The sequence below is a fragment of the Sarcophilus harrisii genome, chromosome 3 (genome assembly GCF_902635505.1).
Source record: "Sarcophilus harrisii chromosome 3, mSarHar1.11, whole genome shotgun sequence".
Taxonomy (NCBI): Eukaryota; Metazoa; Chordata; class Mammalia; order Dasyuromorphia; family Dasyuridae; genus Sarcophilus; species Sarcophilus harrisii.
In genome coordinates, this window is record NC_045428.1 from 586,731,174 (window position 1) to 586,750,145 (window position 18,972).

Consider the following 18,972-nt stretch of genomic DNA (forward strand, 5'->3'; position numbering starts at 1 on the left):
AGAAAAGCCCTTTAAAGGCAACCCCCCTACTCTTTTCCTTTCCCAACTCCTGCCCAATGCAGAGCTCAAACAGCAAAGGTAGCTGACACCTTTCCCTCTAAAATCTCCCTGCAGCCCTCGATTCAGCCCCAATCCAATTTAACAAACATTTATGAAGGAACTACTAGGTGCCAGGCACTGGGCTAGGTGCCAGAGACACAAAAATGAAAATAAAATTGTATCTGCCCCCATCCCCCACCCCCAGGGTTTGCAGTTTACTGGGGTGGGGGAAGGGGAACGATATAACAAGTAAAAACAAATTCTAGCCACCTAATTTCAAGGAAAGAGCCTTAACCACTCGGAAAATCAGAGAAAGCCGGTTAGAGGTGGCAGGAAGTTGGAAGAAGTTTGGGATGCTGAGAGGCACAAGGCAGGAAGGAGTACATTCCCCAAACGGGGAGCAATGTCTTGTGGAAGGAGGGGAGCAGCCTTCCTAGCCTAGCTGGGAGCCTAGATTTTTTTTCTGGGTCCATAAACCAGAGAATCCAGGTCTGTACCAGCTCAGTCCCTTCCTGGTACCTGATACCCGGGTACCCTCTCACAGGACTGGCTGCATCAATTCTCCTTGGCCTGATGGGACAGAGACGGGGCTTGGGATCTGCCTGGAGTGGAGGGGGAGGCAAGTAAGGGCAAAGTTAAGATCTTGCCTTGCCCTCAGCAGGGAGATGAAGGACTGTGGGGAAATTCTTTCTCCAGCTTTGGAAATGCCTCTATTCGAGCTACAGCCATGCATGGGAAGGAGAAGCGGGTCCTGGTGCTTCCTTCTCCCCCGGGCCTCAGTTTCCCCCCCTGACACCCTAGATCCAAGCAGCTGGGAATCCTGCCGGTCCATCTCCCTTCGGTTGTCGAGGGCCTCCTGGCCTTCCGGAGGGGTTGCAGCAGAGAGGGATTTGCAAGAGGGGGCCGGGCCATTCCTGGGGTGGTGGTGGGGGGAGGTAGGTGCGCTGGAGGAGGGTCGGGTTCTCCCGCTCGGGGAGGGGCTTGGGGCGAGGCGGGGCCTGGGGCGGGGCTCAGCCCCCTTTATCCCTGCGGCTCCAGCCCCGGACAGCTCCAAGCTCGCGTTTGCACCTTGGCGCGCTCGGAGCCTCGAACGCCCGGGCCATGGCGCTCGGGATATGTCGCGCGGTTCTCATCACCGGCTGCAGTCGCGGCATCGGCCTGGGCCTGGTGCGGGGGCTGCTGGCTCGGAGCCCCGCTCCGGACCTGGTCATCGCCACCTGCCGCAACCCGGACCAAGCGCAGGTAGGAGGCCGGGACCCCGGGGGCCCTTCCCGGGTGCGGGGCTCGCTCCGAAGGGGTGGAGAGGCAGAGGCTGCGCGCTGGGGCCGCTGCCAGAGAAGCTGCAGCAAGAAGGATGCAGGGCAGACTCAGGATGGACTTCCCCTCCTCGGGATGGCTCCTTCCATCCCTGTCCCGGGACAGGTCCCTGGGAGAGCCTCCCGGAGCTCCCTTTCATCCGTGCGCCAGCTCGGCTCGGCTTCGCCAGTTTTCCCCGAGCACCTCTTGGGCGCGCAGCGCTTTGGGCGTCGGGCATACAAAGGCAAAAGCAGATAGCGGCGAGCAGCCTAGCTGGGTCCGGCACCCGGCGCCTGATGTGGGGACCACCGGCCACGGAGGCCTTCTGGGCAGAAATGTGGGATGGGGGGGTCCTCTTAGCTCCCCTTTCTCTTCCTCTCCTCTTTCCTAAATCCGATCTCCTTCCCTCCCAGCCCCACCTCCACAGCCCTTCCTCACCTGTCCCCCAGCAACCTCTCCCCCATCCCCGGGCTGTGAGGATAGGAGTTACCGCTCCATCTCGCAGGACTGTCATTCACTGTTTTGGCTGCCCCGGCTACTGGCGGTGTCCCCTGAGCCCTTTTTAGAACACACAACTAACTCCCAGGAGAGTCCTGCCCTGCACCCCGTGGCCCTGGACTGGCTGACGACCCCCCCCAATTCTTTTTTTTTAAAATTAAAGCTTTTGAATTACAAAATTTGCACGGGTAATTTTTCAACATTGACTCTTGCAAAACTTTCTGTTCCAAATCTCCCCCCCCCTCCCCCACCCCCTCTCCTAGATGGCAGATAAAATCTCCCCAAATTAATTTTTTTCTTTTCTGAGGCAATTGGGGTTAAGTGACTTGTCCAGGGTCACACAGCTAGGAAGTGTTATGTATCTGAGGCTAGATTTGAACTCAGGGTCCTCCTGACTTCAGGGCTCTATCCACTGTTCCACCTAGCTGCCCCTCCCCAAATTCTTAAGACATTTAAGGGTCTAGGGTAGGACGTGGGAGGGAGTAACAGAATTTGAACAGCTGGGGTGGGCAGGGGGATGGGGGTGGGTGGGAAAAGGGGACAAGGAGCAGGAAAAGCGCACAAAAATAACTCCAGGTGTCCAGTTTTCTGTGTGGGGGGGGTCCCTCTTCAGTGACTTCCGAAGCATCTAGTTTCATGTCAAGTCAACGTTTCCCTCAGCATCTGCTTGATTTCACACTGATAAAATGTATTTGACGGATAATTGTTTAGCGTGTGTGTGTGTGTGTGTGTGTGGGGGTACACATATCCCCGCCTCCACCTCACACCTCCCTCCTTTCCAGATCAGCGGAGGAAATCCGGAAAGAGAAACAGGCAGGGTGTCCCAAAAGTCTTAGGGCCATTGAGCTCCTATTCTGTTAAAATTATTAAAAGTTCAAAGGAGCACCAAGACTTTTGTAGTACACAGTCTTTGCGTAATAGAAGCATGTTAATATCTCTGTGATCTTAACTTAACCGCTTTGTTGCCTCAGTTTCTTCATCTGTAAAATGAGAGGATTAGAGTAGATGTAAGGTCCCTTTCAGCTCTCTATCTATGAACTTATGAGCAGCAGAGGTCTGAGGCAGTGGCGGGGAGGGGGGAGAAAAAGGGGGTACAGGGGAGGCAGGGAGGGGAGTTCTGATCAGCGTCTGACCTCACTGAAAGGATTCTTTTAGCCATTAATGCCTTTCAGACAGCAGGGGTCACATCCTTAGATCAGAGAACCTCGTGGTTGGTAGCTGTGTGGGCTGTTAGGAATCGAGCAAAAGCTTGGGATATGATATGATATGATATCATATAAACATTATATAGTAATATAACAGAATATAATATATCATATAAGCATAATATTATATAACAGAATATCATATTATATAACCATTATATAATAATATAACAGCATATAATATATCATATAAGCATATTATATAACAGAATATCATATAATATAAACATTATATGATAATATAACAGAATATAATATATCATATAAACATCATATATAAACATTATATAATAATATAACAGAATATAATATATCATATAAACATAATATATAACAGATTATCATATATAAACATTATATAATGATATAACAGAATGTAATATATCATATAAGCATAATATATAATAATATAACAGAATATAATATATCATATAAATATAATATATAACAGAATATCATATCATATAACATTATATTGTATCATATCATATTATAATAGAATATCATGTAAACACAAAAATCGGCAGTTTGAGTGGTGATCCTTCTCTCTTGTTAAAGCCAACGTATCTTAAGTGTGGGCAATTCAAGTCATCCTTTGGATCTGTGTATCACTGTCTGGCTACTCAGGCCCCTGCACCCTTGTTCTTGGGAGAGCTACCCCTCCTCTGCTGCCCTCTCCCTTACCCTTCCCCCCCCCCCCCCCAACCTTTAGATGCTGCTGTGTCCTCCTTCATCCTGCAGAGGGAGACAAAGACCAGGTTGAGTATTTTTAAATGTTGCTGTTAATTATCTGCGTGATCTTGGGCAAGTCACTTAACTTCAGTTTCTTCATCTGTAAAATGAGGGAATTGGAGTAGATGAGCTCTAAGGTCCCTTCCAATTCTCTATCTATGAGCAGCAGAGGCCTGAGGCAGTGGGGAGAGGGGATCAGCATCTATACTCACTTAAAGGATTCTTTTAACTATTAATAGGCTTTATTCTAATACAGGGATCTGGGAGGGAGAGAGACAAAGGGAAAATGAAGGAGTAAGGAAAAGGGAGAAGGATAAAGAGGAGAAAAAATAACTAGGGAGGGAGAGGGGAGAAGTAGTAGTAGGGAAGACTTGAGAAGAGGAGAGAGAGTTGGGGGAGAAGAGGAAGAGATAAGGGAGACAGTCACCAGCAAGATCCATAGGAGGACAAATAGAGTTAGGGATTAAATGAAGAAGGAAGCATGCAAAACAGCCAGGGGACAGAATGAGTAGAGTGCTGGACTACAAGGATTCCAACTCTACCTCCAACATTCATTAACTGTGTGATCCTTATAAATCCTAATAAATCAATAGCCTCAATTTCCTCATCTATAAAGTAGAAATAATATCATCTCCCTCCTAGAGTTGTATAGATCAAATGAGATAATAGGTATAAATCATTTTGTAAGTCTTTTAGTGCTATATACATATTAATTATTTTTAATTTTTCTTAACTTAAGCATTAGCCACCTCCAGGCTGTCTCTTATTCAACAATAATCTAACCCTAGGTCTTGCCCTGGGGGAGGGAAAGTGTTTGTTGTAATGAAAAGATCACAGGACTGGAAACTTGGAAAACCTGGGCTCTGGTCCAAGTTGCATCCATAATAGTTGCTGATCAGTGTCCAGAAAAAGCAGCAGAGAGGCAGAAGGCAACCAGGATTTGGACGATATAGGAACCACAGTCTCAGGTTCACCTAGATAAGCCCAAATCCTGCAATTGTAATGTGTTTTGGCAAGTCACCCTTGCCATTGGGGGAGGGGGGGTGCATTGGGGAATTCTTCAACCCAGAGATCCCAAGATTCCCCTCACCTTAGGAGTTTAATAAATCAGGAGGCAGGGCTGGTAGATTAAAAAAAAAAAGTGTTAATCACCACCAGCTGGTGGGCTGCTGCCATGTGAATAGCAATGGCCCCAAACAAAGATCCATCCATATTAGGGTTTTATACAACCAATTAGCTGCAAAATTCCATGGCAAAATGGAAATAAGGAGAATGCCCTAACTTTGGGATCTATGGAGTTGCCAAAGATAAGATTTGTTCTTATGGGATATTTTAATGTTATCAGAAGAGCAGCTGGGTCCTGAAGTGGATAGAGTCTGGGTCCTGGAGTCAGGAGGATCTGAGTTCAAATTTGACCTCAGATATTTCCTAGTTGGGTGACCCTGTTCCTCACTTAACCTCATTTGCTTCAGTTTCCTCATTTATAAAATAAGACAAACCATTCCAGGATCTTTGCCAAGAAAACTCTCAATGGACTCACGGAGAATTGAGCACAACTGAAATGACTCAACAACAACCACAAAAATCTTATCAGAATATAATATTTAGGCAAGAAATCTCTAAGGTAGTGAAGTCTCCTTCAGGATTGAATCTGTTAGATTCATCCTGTTCTTAATGAATGAAGAGGTAAAATAGGCACTAGAAGTGGGAAATAGGAATAGATTAGGGAGATCAATAGATTATAAAAGATATTACATAAAAATAGTATAATAGAGATTCAGTTCATAACATGAAGAAATTGTGTCATAGACGTCCATCACAGATTACAAAGCTTTGCTATTTATTATGCAAACAGCACACAATTGACTGGGGGAAGAAGCAGGGAAGTTCCTTGGCTAATAATCCTCAAATCTGCTAGTGATAAGATGGTATAATTTAATAGGGGCAGACAAAATTCAGTTATATCGCTCTTCCAGTAACTAGTTTATCTTGGTAAAAGCCAGTGCAAACCTTGTAATTTAACAACAAAACCATCGGGCCCATAGGACTAAGTAACCTGCAGCTCATCTGAAAGTTTCAATATTCATGAGATGGGAGAGTGTATCTCATGATGGATTATTCCTGAAAAGGAGTTAGTGAATATCTTCATCATGAGTATATCTTTTATAAAGGAAATATAATCTCAGCCATTTCGCACTATAACTTGGAAAGTTTCAGGGGATGAGGAAAAATAAAGATGGGAACAAGGATGTAGATTGAGATGTTGAGACTGACTTAAAAGATAGTCTGGGAAACCTTGGTTCCCATCAAAGGTTGGAGTACTCACAATAAAAAGCCAGATGAGCTCCAGCTTCTCATCATTCTATGCTTAACAAGACAATCCGGGAAATTCCCAAAAGGTTATTGTTTTAACTAGACAGTCTTGGGAAACCTAAGTTCCCAGGATGGGTGTTTTAGCATTTCCTGACAAGAGAGAGATTAAGGTTTCAGAATTCACATCATGAGGGATTTGAGTTACACAATACCGTTTTCTTTGGCCTCTGTAATTTCTTTTATTAGGGAGATGTTTCTCCCAGACTCACAGTACACAGGTTTATCCACCTTTTTCACAATCTCCCTATTTGATACTTCCTCAAAAGTCTCATCAGATCCAGTGTACTTGATATATAGGTTCAGAATAAAGCAAGGCAGTTGTTTGCACACCAAAATTGGAGGCCTGGTCTGAAGAGACTTATGGAAGTGATGAAACAAACAAAATACATGAAGAACCAATCATACACAATCCAGAACATTCTCTTCCCACTCACATAATAGTATATTATTTTTCCAATTACATATAATGATAGTTTTTAACGTTCATTTTTGTAAGATTTTGAGTTCCAAATTTTTCTCCCTCCCTCCCTCCTTTCCCTCTCTCCTCTTCAAGACAGCCAGCAATCTGATACAGGTTTTACATGTACAATCATTTTAAACATATTTCCACATTAGTCACGTTATGAAAAAACAAATCGGAACAAGAGGGAAAACTACAAGAAAGAGAAAAAAGCTAAAATAATATGCTTTAACCTACATTCTGTTTCCATAGTTCTTTCTCTGGATGCAGATGGCATTTTCCATCCCAAACCTATTGGTACTGGCTTGGATCCCTGTATTGCTGAGAAGAACTAAGTCTATCATAGTCGATCATCATACAATCTTGCTGTTACTGTGTACATTTTCCTGGTTCTGCACACTTCACTCAGCATCAGTTTATGTAACTCTTTGCAGGATTTTCTGAAATCGGCCTGCTCATCATTTCTTATAGAACAATAATATTCATTATATTCACCTATCAAAACTTAATCAGCCACTCCCCAATTGATGGGCATCCACTCAATTTCTAATTCCTTTCCACAACAAAAAGAATTGCCACAAGCATTTTTTTGCACACATGGATCCTTTTTTCTTTTATATCATCTCTTTGAAATGCAGACCCAGTAGTAACATTGCTGAATCAAAAGGTATGTAGTTTTATAACCCTTTGTCCATAGTTCCAAATTGCTCTCCAGAATGTCTGAATCAGATCACAATTCCACCAACAATGCACTGGTGTCCCAGTTTTCCCCGCGCCCCCTCCAACATTTATCATTATCTTTTCCTTTCATCCTAGCCAATCTGAGAGGTGTAGAGTGGTTTAATCTCAGAGTTGCTTTTGTATTTCTAATCAATAATGATTTAGAGCATTTTTTCATATAACTATAAATGACTTTAATTTCTTCATTTGAAAATTATCTGTTTCTATCCTTTAACCAATTATCAATTTGGGCATGACTTATATTCTTAAAAATTTGACTCAGTTCTCTATATATTTTAGAAATGAGGCCTGACTATAAAATCCCCCCTCAGCTTTCTGCTTCCCATCTAATCTTGGCTGCATTGATTTTGTTTGTGCAAAAACCAATTAATTTTATGTAATCGAAATGACCTGTTTTGAATTTTATAATGTTCTCTTTTTCTTGTTTGGTCATAAATTCCTCCCTTCTCCAAAGATCTGGCAGGAAGACTCTCTCCTGCTGTTCTAATTTGCTTATAATATCATCCTTTCCATCTAAATCATGAACGCATTTCGACCTTATCATGGTATGTCTATGCCTAGCTTCTGCCATACTTTTTTTCAGTTTTCCTAGCAATTTTTGTCAAATAGTGATTTCTTATCCCAGAAGCTGGAGTCCTTGGGTCTCTCAAATGGTAGTTCACTATAGACTTATTATTGTGTCTTGGTTTCCTAACCTATTCCCCTGATCCACCACTCTTTCTTAGCCAGTACCAAAAGTTTTTGATGACTGCTTATAATACAGTTATAGCTCTGGTATCGTTATTCCCTCTTCTTTTGCATTTTTTTTCATTAATTCATTTGATATTCTTGACCTTTTGTTCTTTCAAATGAATTTTGTTATTGTTTTTTCTAGCTCTATACATTTTTGGCAGTTTGGTATGGCACTGAATAAGTAGACTGATTTAGGTAGAATTGTCATTTTTATTATATTACAGAACATTCTCTTGAAGACTAAAGAGCAAAAAACTAAGAATAAACTAATAAACAATAAACTAAGAAGGAATTTTAAGAGGTGCTTCAACAAAACGTCTTAGCAAGAACGGAAGATTATAATAATTTCCTAAACTCGGTTCTTTGGGACCATTGTTTTGAACAGTAGTAACTATTTAGCAAAATTATCTACACCTAAGGGGAGGGCATAGACCTCAAGAACAGCAACGTTATGTGCTACATGATTACCATAATATTACAAGGAACTGGAATGTGTAGGACCTGGGTTCAAACTTGTAGTTTTTATCTTGTCTGGTTCCTAGCTCTTAACTTTTCAAAAGAGTTAGGACACTTGAAAAAACAATGAACAATAAGCATAATAATATTATTAAGATACACAAAGAAAAGAGGAAGGTGTCTTAATGTCCCATTCAGACAAAAGGCATCTTGTTTCAACATCCTGGATTTAACTGTCTACTTCGTGAAGTTGTCTGCTTCGGGAAACATTTTCCCTTGGATATTCTGTATAAAAAGGAATCTGCCCCAGACTGTTGTCCATAAATTGTCCACTTAACTGCATACATTGAAATGGAATTCCCCTTCCGGCCTTGTTTCTAGGGCAGTCCGTAGTCATGTGTTACTACTTGTGGAGGTTCCCTAGCTAATAATCCTCAAACCTGCTAGTGATAAGATGGTATAATTTAGTCAGGGCTGACAAAATTAAATTATACCGCTCTTCCAGTAACTAGTTCATGTTGGTAAAAGCCAGTGCAAACCTTATAATTTAACAACTAAACATCAGGCCTGTAGGATTAGGTAACTTGCAGCTCATCTGAAAGTTTCAATATTCACATAACACTTTTTTCTACCTTTTCCAAGCCCTGTAAGTGATATAAATGCTGTAGTTTATGGGTTGGAGGAAGACTCTTAAAAGGAGCATTGGTGACCTGACTGGGAAAGTGAGTCCTGTCTCTTGATGAGAGAGAGAGAGAGAGAGAGAGAGAGGAAGAGAAAAAAGGAGAGAGAGATGGAGAGAGAAAAAGAGACAGACAGACAGACAGAGAAATAGAGAGGGAAGTAAATAGAGTCAGACAAAGACAGAGACAAAGAGATAAAAGCAGAGACAGAGACAGAAAGAGAGAGAGAGGCAAGCACAAACGTTTGTATAGTAAACAAGGGAGATTAGTTTTACCATGCTGGAGAACATCAGAGACAGTCAGGAGTTGGATTCCAGGAGGCTGGTGTGGGTAAGAAATCATACCTTGTTGACCTACCTTGCTACCCCTCATTGACCTACCCTGGAAGTCTCATCTGTCCCTCTAAGAGTTCAAGTCATTTTACCATTACCACCAAATTATTGGGGAATTCCTCAATCCAGAGATCTTATTCCTGGGAGGTGATTCCTCCCACTTCTGGCCTTTTGACTGGAGGCAGTAAATCAGAAGGCAAGGTTGGATGATTAAAAAAACCCAACTAATTATCATTTTGTTGTGGGCTATAGCCAGATAGACAGCATCAGAGCTGCACTAAAGGGATACAAATACACATACACACATCTTGATGAATTCAAATCTGGTCTCAGACATTTATTAACCATGTAACTGTGGGCAAATCACTGAATCCTGTTTTCCTCAGTTCTCCTCTGTAAAATGAACTGGAGAAGGCGATAGCCAATCCTTCAGGTTCTTTTTTTAGGAAGAAATTTCTCTAAGCCTCAGTTTCCTCATCTGAAAAATGGAAGAGGAGTTGGACTCAATGACCTCTAGGGTCCTTCAAATGGGGTCCCAGAGAGTCAAATGTGACTAAAAAAGAACCTCAACATAGAACTTTATCTTTATCTATATCTATATATACATGTAGATAGATTTATAGATAATTTTGCAAAGCCTATTAAGGGTTTCCAGTAGCAGAATGGAAATAGGAACATATTAGCCTTGATTAGTTTATTAGGAGACCGGCAGGCATTGGGTTCCAGGAGTCCTACCTTCTTGACCCACATCAGTAGTCTTAGAACCTCAAAGTCTCCTTTGCCCTCCTAAGAGTCCAGGGCATTTTACCATTACCACCAAATTGTTGGAGAATTCCTCAACCCAGAGATCTTAAGGTGGGATAATATTTTCTCTGTGGTTCATCTGATCAGAATAGCTTATTTAGGCAAGAAATTTCTAAGGAAGCAGAGGCCTCCTTCAAAACAGAACTCATTAAGCTCATCCAGTTCTTGCCATCCTGAGGGTCTCTATAGCTCTGTTTCTCTGGCCTTGAAGGTTATTTGTTTCTGGGGAGAAGTTATTTTCCATTCACAGTCCATGGTTTAGGTGCCTCTTCTGTAGGTATATTCCCATCTAACTCTTCTGCTAATGGACCAAGACAGAGAAAGCTGCAACAAAGAAGAAATGTCCAAAAGAAGAAGAAATGTTTCCACAGCTCATTTTTATAGCCCAAGAAGAGAGGAGGCTGCTTCTACATCTCTGTATCCCAACCTCCCCCAGCACCTGACTCTCAGTCCTTAATCATCTTAGGGCCAGGAAAACCAGAGTTCAAATATGGCCTTAACTGTGTAAGCTTGGGCAAAGAATTCATTTATTTATTTTGCTGAGGCAACTGGGGTTAAGTGACTTGCTCAGGGTCATCCAGCTAGACAGTGTTAAGTGTCCAAGGCCAAATTTGAACTCAGGTCCTCCTGGCCTCTGGACTGGTGCTCTATCCACTGCACCACTTAGCAGCCTCCTTGGGCAAATAATTTAACCCGGGCTTGTCATGGTTTCCTAAATTGTAAAATGTGGATAATAACAGCTCCTACCTCTCAGGATTGTTGTAAGGAGCAAATGAGACAATGGTAGTAAAATGTTCACCATAGGTCTGGGTGCTTAATAGATGCTTCTTTCCTCCTCCACAGGAACTCCAGCAGCTGAAAGAGCAGCATCAGAGTCTCCGCGTCCTGCAGTTGGGTGAGTGCCTGGATTGGGAATAGCCCCCTATGACTGAGCTCTTCAACTCCAGTCCCAACAAATGACCCCAGTCCCTCCCAGCCCAGAGCCTGGTGTCCGCCTTTCTTTATGGATCCTGTCTGCTTCCCTACAATTTGCTGCTCGCGTATGCCTCCCCCGCTGTCCGCCACACGGATTCTCTGAGGTCCCCTGCCTGGCTTCCCGTCTCATATCCTGGCCCTTTTAATCTCTACTGCTTGGATCTTCCCCTGCTCCCCAACCATTTCTTTTGGTCAACTGCTCTGTTGTTCAATAAACAACTCCTTCCCTGAGCCGTTCCTCCATCCTTCTTCCTCTGACCCCCCTCTCCACCCTAGACATCGTGTGTGAAGACAGCATCAAGAAGGTGGTCCGGGAAACGGAGGCCCTGGTAGGGGAGAAGGGTCTCAACTGCCTCATCAACAATGCGGGCATCAATAGGATCGCTACCCTGGACAGCGTCACGGCCCAGGACATGCTGACCATCTATGAGACCAACACGGTGGCCCAGCTCATGGTCAGCAAGGTGAGGGAGGCCGGCAGAGCAGAGCCCTTCTGATACCCCCCACCCAAACTTGGCAGAGGCTAAACAGGCACAGGCCCTTCATTTACTCACTCAATTAGCATTTGTTAAGCAAATAGGCCCGACATGGGGGTTATAAAACTAAAGGGGACCCACGCCTGGCCTTCAAAAAGCTTCCCTTCTTGGGGGGTGTGGTGGGAAGGAGGGCAACAGATCACTTAGATAAATAAATACAAAATATACACAAATGGGGTCCGGGGAGGTAGGTACAAGTAATTGGGGCAATCGAGAAAGGCCTCATTGATGGGATGGTCCTTGAGTTGAACGTCAAAGTAAGAAACATAGGTGGAAGAGGGATGGCATTCTAGGCATGGCATCAGCCGTACAAAGGCTCAGAGGTGGGAAATGGAACACTTGTGAGGAGCACAGAGTACCTGGGAAAAAGTAAGGTTCAATAAATCCAGGAAAATTGGCCAGGTTCATGTTCTGGACAGCTTTCAATACTGATCAGGAGTTCTCACTCCATCCGAGAGGCACTTAGGAAGTGGGGAGAGCTCAAGGGAGAGCAGTTTGCTTCATCTGTGTGCCTGTTTCCTCAACTGCAAAATGGGGATAATAATAGCCCCTTTATTCCAGGATGATTATGAGGATCAAGTGAGGTAATATTTGTAAAGTACTTACAGTGAGTGCTTAATAAGCGCTTGCTCCCTTCCTTCCTATAGCTTTTAGGGGTCAGCGTGGTATACTAGCTAAAGCCGCTGACCTTCGAATAGTCTTTAGAATAAGTTACTCTAAATTTTAGATTAAGTTCTTTTTTAGGAAGAAATTTCTCTAAGCCTCAGTTTCCTCATCTGAATAATGGAAGAGGAGTTGGACTCAATGACCTCTAGGGACTTCTAGTTCAAAATCTCTATTTGTATGATCTCTAACAAATGACTTTTGTCATTTGGCTATTGTTCAGACATTTTTCAGTCATGCCTGGCTCTTTATGACCCTATTTGAGGTTTTCTTGGCAGAGATACTGGAATGGTTGGCCAATTCCATCTCTAGCCCATTTTACAGATGAGAAGATTGTGGCAAACAGGATTAAGTGACTTGCCCAGGGTCACACTGCAAGTAAATGTCTTAGATTGGATTGGAACTCTGGTTCTCCTGACTCCAGACTCAGTGCTCTTGGAGTGACTTCCAAGACCATGGTTCAAATCCTTCCTCAGACACTTATTTGCATGGCCCTGGGTTAATCCATCATTAGATCATGGATCATGTAGAATGAAGGTTCTTAACTCCAGGCCCGTGGGTAAATTTCAGACAATTCATGAACTAGATGGGGAGAAATTACCACCTTATTTTCATAAACTCTGAATTTATTTTTTAATGTACTTAAAAATCTGTTTCTGAGAAACATTGCACACTGACTGCCCGAAGGGCCCAGGGCACCCCAAATGGCTAAGTCCGAACCCCATCCCAGCTCCTCCATTTTGCAGATGACGAAATGGAAAGTGGGGTCAGGGATCCACCTGAGGTCACAAACCATCAATGACCAGGATTTGAACTCAGAGTCTCCCAGGATTGTTGTGAGATCATATTAATAAAGTGAATTATAAACCTCCAAGAACCATTAGTGTGCTCCCTGCTCTTATTAACTGAATCCGTGATCATGTGGCACTTTCCCCTGAGCCGGGCGATCAGTCTGGACTTCTGTCTGAGGAAGGAGCCGTGTCTGAGCATGGATTCATGGGAGAGCTCAAGCGACCTTGAGAGATTGTTGAATCTAGTTCTCTGGGCTTTAGTTTAAAGCTCAAGGGTACATGACCACAATGGAATAAGAAGCAGATTTTAAACCCAGGTCCCCTCAGGAAGACTTGAGTTCAAATGTGGCCTCAGACACTTCCTAGCTGGGTAAGTCTGGGCAAACTGCCTCAGTTTCCTCACCTGTAAAATGAACTGGAAAAGGAAATGACTAATCATTAGTTATGTGAGCCTGGGCAAGTCCCTTCACCCTGTCTGCCTCAGTTTCCTCATCTGTAAAATGAGCTGGAAAAGAAAATGATGACCAATCACTAGCTGTGTGAGCCTGGGTAAGTCCCTTTACCCTGTCTGCCTCAGTTTCCTCATCTGTGAAATGAGATGGAGAAGGAAATGGTAGTCACATCTTTGCCAAGAAAACCCCCAATGGGGACATGAAGAGTCAGAAATGACTGAACAGCAACAGCAGGTGTTCGACCAGGTCTTGAATGTCCCCTTCTCTCCCCTCTCCTCTCGCGTCTCCCTTTTTGCTCCCCAAGGCATTTCTCCCCCTCTTGAGGAAAGCTGCCTGCCAGGATGCCATCATGGGCATTCACCGGGCAGCGATCATCAACGTGTCATCCCGAAGTGCCTCGATGCAGCTCTTCTTTCAGAACAAGAAGTCCGAGGAAGTGTATCCCTACCGGATAGCCAAGGTAAGGGGGCTGGGGCTAGGGGTGGCAGGGACACGGGGGTCCAGGAACCAAGGGCTCGGACTCTAAAGTCAGGCTGGGGTGCCTCCCACCCATCATAGAGGAACTTTCTCAGGGGCTGACCCGAAGCCTTGCTGCCAGCTGCCCCTCACAGCCGGGGTGCTCTTCCTCCTCATCTCTTCCTCTTAGAGTCCCCAGCTCCCTTTGATGCGCACTTTCTCACTCCCCAGGAAGTGTTCCCTCTTAAGACGACTTTGTACCCACTTTGTATTTACTTACTTGTCCACTTGTTGTATCTCTCCTGGAGAGTGTAAATGCTGGAGGACAGGGACTCCTGGTGACTAGCTTATAGCAAGTGAATTGAATTAGATCTAGAGTTAGGAAACCCTGAATTCAAATCCTCACTTCCTCCATTTACTGTGTCAAAGGCCCTGGGTTCAAATCTCTGTAACTCACAATCTCACTGACCACCTTAAAAATTATTATTATAATTTATTGACATTATATTATAATTTATTTTTATTATATTTTATTATAAATAATACAATAAATAAATAATAAAATTATTGGGTATAATATATTTATTTTATTATATATATAAATTATAATTTATTGACAAAACATGTGCATGGGTAATTTTTCAACATCGACCCTGGCAAAAATTTCTATTTCAACTTTTCCCCTCCTCCCTACCCCTTCCCCTAGATGTCAGGCAGTCCCATATATGTTAAATATGTTAAAGTATATGTTAAAGACAATATGTGTATTCATATTTATACAGTTGACTGACCACCTTTTGAGCCTCAGTCTACCTCTCTGCAAATAAGACAAATAAATCTCCGTTCATCTAGCTCCCGAGGTTGTTGTGGGGTTCACATGAGATCAGTGCTTTTCAAACCTTAAATCACCATGTCAATTAAGAGAGTCCTGGATGTAGAGCTAGAAGGAAAGAAGCACGCATTTATAAAGTACCTACTATGTGCCAGGGACTGTGCTAAGTAATTTACAAATATTATCACTTGATTCTCACAACAGTCTTAGGAGGTAGGTGCTGTTATTAAGCTCATTTTATAGTTGAGGAAACTGAGGCAGAAGCAGTTTGCTCAAAGTTGCAGTAGATCTGATACATCCTAGGATGTGTCTGAGGCTAGACTTGAACTCAGATCTTGCTGCTGAATGTCTATAACTCTCTCTCTCCCAGACGGCCCTCAATATGATCACCTGCTGCCTAGCAGCTGACCTGATGTCAGATGGGATCCTCTGCATCTCCCTGGAGCCGGGCTGGGTCAAGACGGACATGGGGGGAAGCAAGGTGAGCGGCCACCATATCTCACGTGCATCTGGTAAACCGACAGGAAGAGCTTAGTCTTACCATTTCTCCCCCTCAGAGACCCAGGGTTTCTGACCGCCAGTGTCACTGTTTGTTACTAATTGCCTGGTCAAAAGATCTGTGCCTTTGTGGTTTGCTTTGTTAGGCTCAGCAGAGAGGTCTGGAAACCCCATGGAGAATGTAGCAGGCCCAGTGGTCCTGCTCCCGGCAGCTCTCACCTCCTGGCCTCCACTGTGAGAACCTCTACTTTCTGCACATGGCCTGCCCTGGTCCGGTCTCTTGTCTCTACCTAATGCGTTTGCCGCTGCTGGGTGCTGAGTGTGAGATGGAAAGAGATGGAGGAGGCAAGAAGTATAGAAACTTAAAGAGCTATTATTCCACCCTATGAAGATAACTTGGGTCAATTATCTATTATTGACTGGCTAGGGGGATGAGGATGGAGAGTTAGGGAGCAGGAAGCTGAGGGTGGAAGGAGCAGGAAAAATGGAAGGTGAGAAGACCAGACATTTGACCTTAGTCCTGCCATTGTTAAATGCTTTGAAAAAAGGCACGAATCCTATCCCTGTCACACTTACAGGTTGTGACGTAAGATCATAGACTCCTAAGTGGGGAGTTGGAAAGTCCCACAAAGACCATCTTGAGTCAAACTCTACATTTTTACCGATGGGGAAAGTGAGGTTATAAAAGGGAAGTGATCTTCCCAAAATGATGAATCTGAGAGTTTTAGTTCAGGTATTGAGGAAGGAGTCTGGTTCCCAAAATAACTTAATAAGCTAGAAGAATGGGTCAAGTCTAACAAGGTCCTATTTTGTAGAGATGAAAAGTAGTCTTGTACTTAAGTTAGAAAAAAAATCTGCTAATACAAGATAAAGAGACCAGACAATAGTTCGTGTGAAAAAGAATGGGGGAGGAAGGGAGAGACCCTGGACAGTGCCCCAGAAAACTCTTAGGATTGTGAACTGCTGAACAGTTATTGAACTGAATTGCTAAATCAAAAGTTAACTTTTTCATGTCATGGACCTCTGAGTAAAGGGTGAGATCCCTTCCCAGAAAATGCATTGAATTAAACATAGAAGACTACAACAGAAGCCAATTATACTAAATTCATGTTTTTGAGGATTTTTTTTTTAATATTCATGGACTCTAGGTCTTCCCCGTGGAGCTCCTGACTCTGAGGAAGTCCCAGGTCTGGGCACATACTCACAGATTCAATATAAGTCACAGCTCAAAATGGCGCCCAAGGAAACTGATGGGATTTTAGGAGAAGTAGTATGAGGCAGGGGATGAGAGTTCCTCTATCCTCTGTCCTGCTCAAACCACATCTAAAATTTGGTGGCCAATATTGGGGACCATATTTTAGCGAGACCACTGACAACCTTGCTCCATGAATGGCTCCCTCTGATTTCTCATTGGGCGTCATATTGCCATGGAGTTGACCCCAGGGTCTCCAATTTTCCACCAGTGCATCAGAAGCTCCCACGGGTCCCACTTGGCTGGAAGTCTTTGAGTGCAGTCCCTGTGACAGGTTGTGGCTGCTGCCTGAGCACCAGCCTGGCTATATGGGGAGAAGCTCATCATCACACGTATAGACTGGTCACTGGGTGTTGGATTCTGTGACCATAGCAACTCACGGGCCTAAGGAAAATGCAAAAAAGTCCCTTGGTCCTGTGTGATTTCCCTCCTCTGTAGGCACAATCTTGAAACCAAGGGGACAGAGAGATTCATCTATAAGTCTTCAACTGCCGGGGGTGTCTACACATAATGTCTTTGTTCAACAACCAACAAGAAGATGAACTTTTATTGTTCAATCACGTCTGACTTTCCGTGACCCCATTTGGGGTTTTCTTGGCGGACACTGGAAGAGTTTGCCATTTCCTCTGGCCTCAGACACTTATTAGCTGTGTGATCCTGGGCAAGCACTTAATTTTGCCTCCACACAAAAAAACCCCCAAAACAAAACCCAGACCCTCACAGCATGTTTGTACAGTTCCAAACAGGTACATACATCCGTGCCATGTAAAAGACTACTGCAAAGACCAACGAGGGGAGCAGGGAAGAAATCACCTGACGGGCCTTTGGGTTTGTCTCATCATCTCAAGCCCCAGTGGCTAGGTTCGACCTCTCCCCGCCATATTGTCAGCCCCCCCATTTCCATTTTACATGGACATCTTTTCATAGAGGATGTTTACTTCACAGATACACAATCTGTAAACTGAGGCTAATCGCAGCACCATCCTCCCGGGATTATTGTGAGGGTCAAATGAAAGACCATGTAAAGTGCCTTGTAAACTTATGTTATTATTTATCCTTTTTAATTATTATTAATGAGTACAAGTAAGTGGTGGACTATGACCACCCATAATTTGCGTCCAGAGCGGTAGGGCCCCCCGGGGAAATGAGGGGATGCAATATGGAATTCCCAAGGGCGATCCTGGCGTCCTGGAGACTTTAAAAAGAGGAAGAAGGAGGGGCCCAAGGAAGGACAGACTGACTGAGAAGCAGAGTTTTTGCCTTCTTGGAGACCTTTGGTGGTAAAGCCTTTACGGGCCTTGATGACCCTGCAATAATTATGCTCCGATGAGCGCTTGCCCACAGACCCTGGGTTTGCCTAACTACACCCGATTTGTGTGATTTCCCAGAACCTCCCCTGTGGTTTTAAATGGACCAGGCCCCATCTTAGTGGCTTCTCCTAGTCCTTTTCCCTTTGATGACGCGAGTCTGACTGGATCTTCCTTGACTGCATCAGAAGTTGGTACTTGCTGCCCCTACCCAGAGATTCCCTTTGAAGCATCAGAATGCCGCTCCGGGCTACACAAAAGGTGCAGCTTTGTGAGTCCAGGTCCGGCCTGGGACACTGAGACTGCGTGATCCTGAGCCAGTCGCTCACTCTGTCTGCCTTGGTTTCCTCATCTGTCAAATGAGCTGGGGGGGGATGACGCACCACTCCAGGAGCGTGGAAACCCTCAGCGGGGCGGGGAGAGGCGTGTGATGCAATAACGGCGTTTTCATGTCTCTCTCTCTCTCTCTCTCTCCAGGCCCCGCTTCAGCTAAAGGAGACCATCCCCGGGATCCTCAACGTCTTGGCCAATCTCAGGGAAAAGGACCACGGGGCCTTCCTGGACTGGAAAGGAGAGGCGCTGCCCTGGTAGGGCCGGCGGCCCTGCTACTCCCCCAGCCCCAACCACCCCCCCTCCCCTCCCCCCCCATGCCGCAAAGCCGCGGAGCATCCGCCCCTGCAGAGCCCCGGCCCGACTCTGTCCGGAGCCCCCTCCCGCCCTGCCTGCATCCCACCAGCCTCTGGCTTCAGGACACTGAGAGATCCTGATTAAAGGGAGAAAAGGAAAAGTGTGGTTGCTTTTTCCGGCGCAAAGCTGAGGGCAAAAGGTCCGTGGGTGGCGGCAGTTAGTGCCTGGCCAGGCG

The 18,972-nt window shown here is 44.5% G+C and overlaps 1 protein-coding gene across 1 annotated transcript; it reads left to right on the forward strand.

Annotated features, from left to right (window-relative positions):
• Nucleotides 1-1,095: 1,095 nt before the first annotated feature.
• On the forward strand, nt 1,096-18,781 carry LOC100933127 (C-factor). Its single transcript, XM_031963055.1, has 6 exons — nt 1,096-1,281; nt 11,192-11,243; nt 11,600-11,787; nt 14,070-14,225; nt 15,424-15,534; nt 18,588-18,781. Exons 1-6 carry the CDS (start codon nt 1,141-1,143, stop codon nt 18,699-18,701), a joined length of 762 nt encoding a protein of 253 aa, XP_031818915.1. The 5' UTR covers nt 1,096-1,140; the 3' UTR covers nt 18,702-18,781.
• Nucleotides 18,782-18,972: the final 191 nt, after the last annotated feature.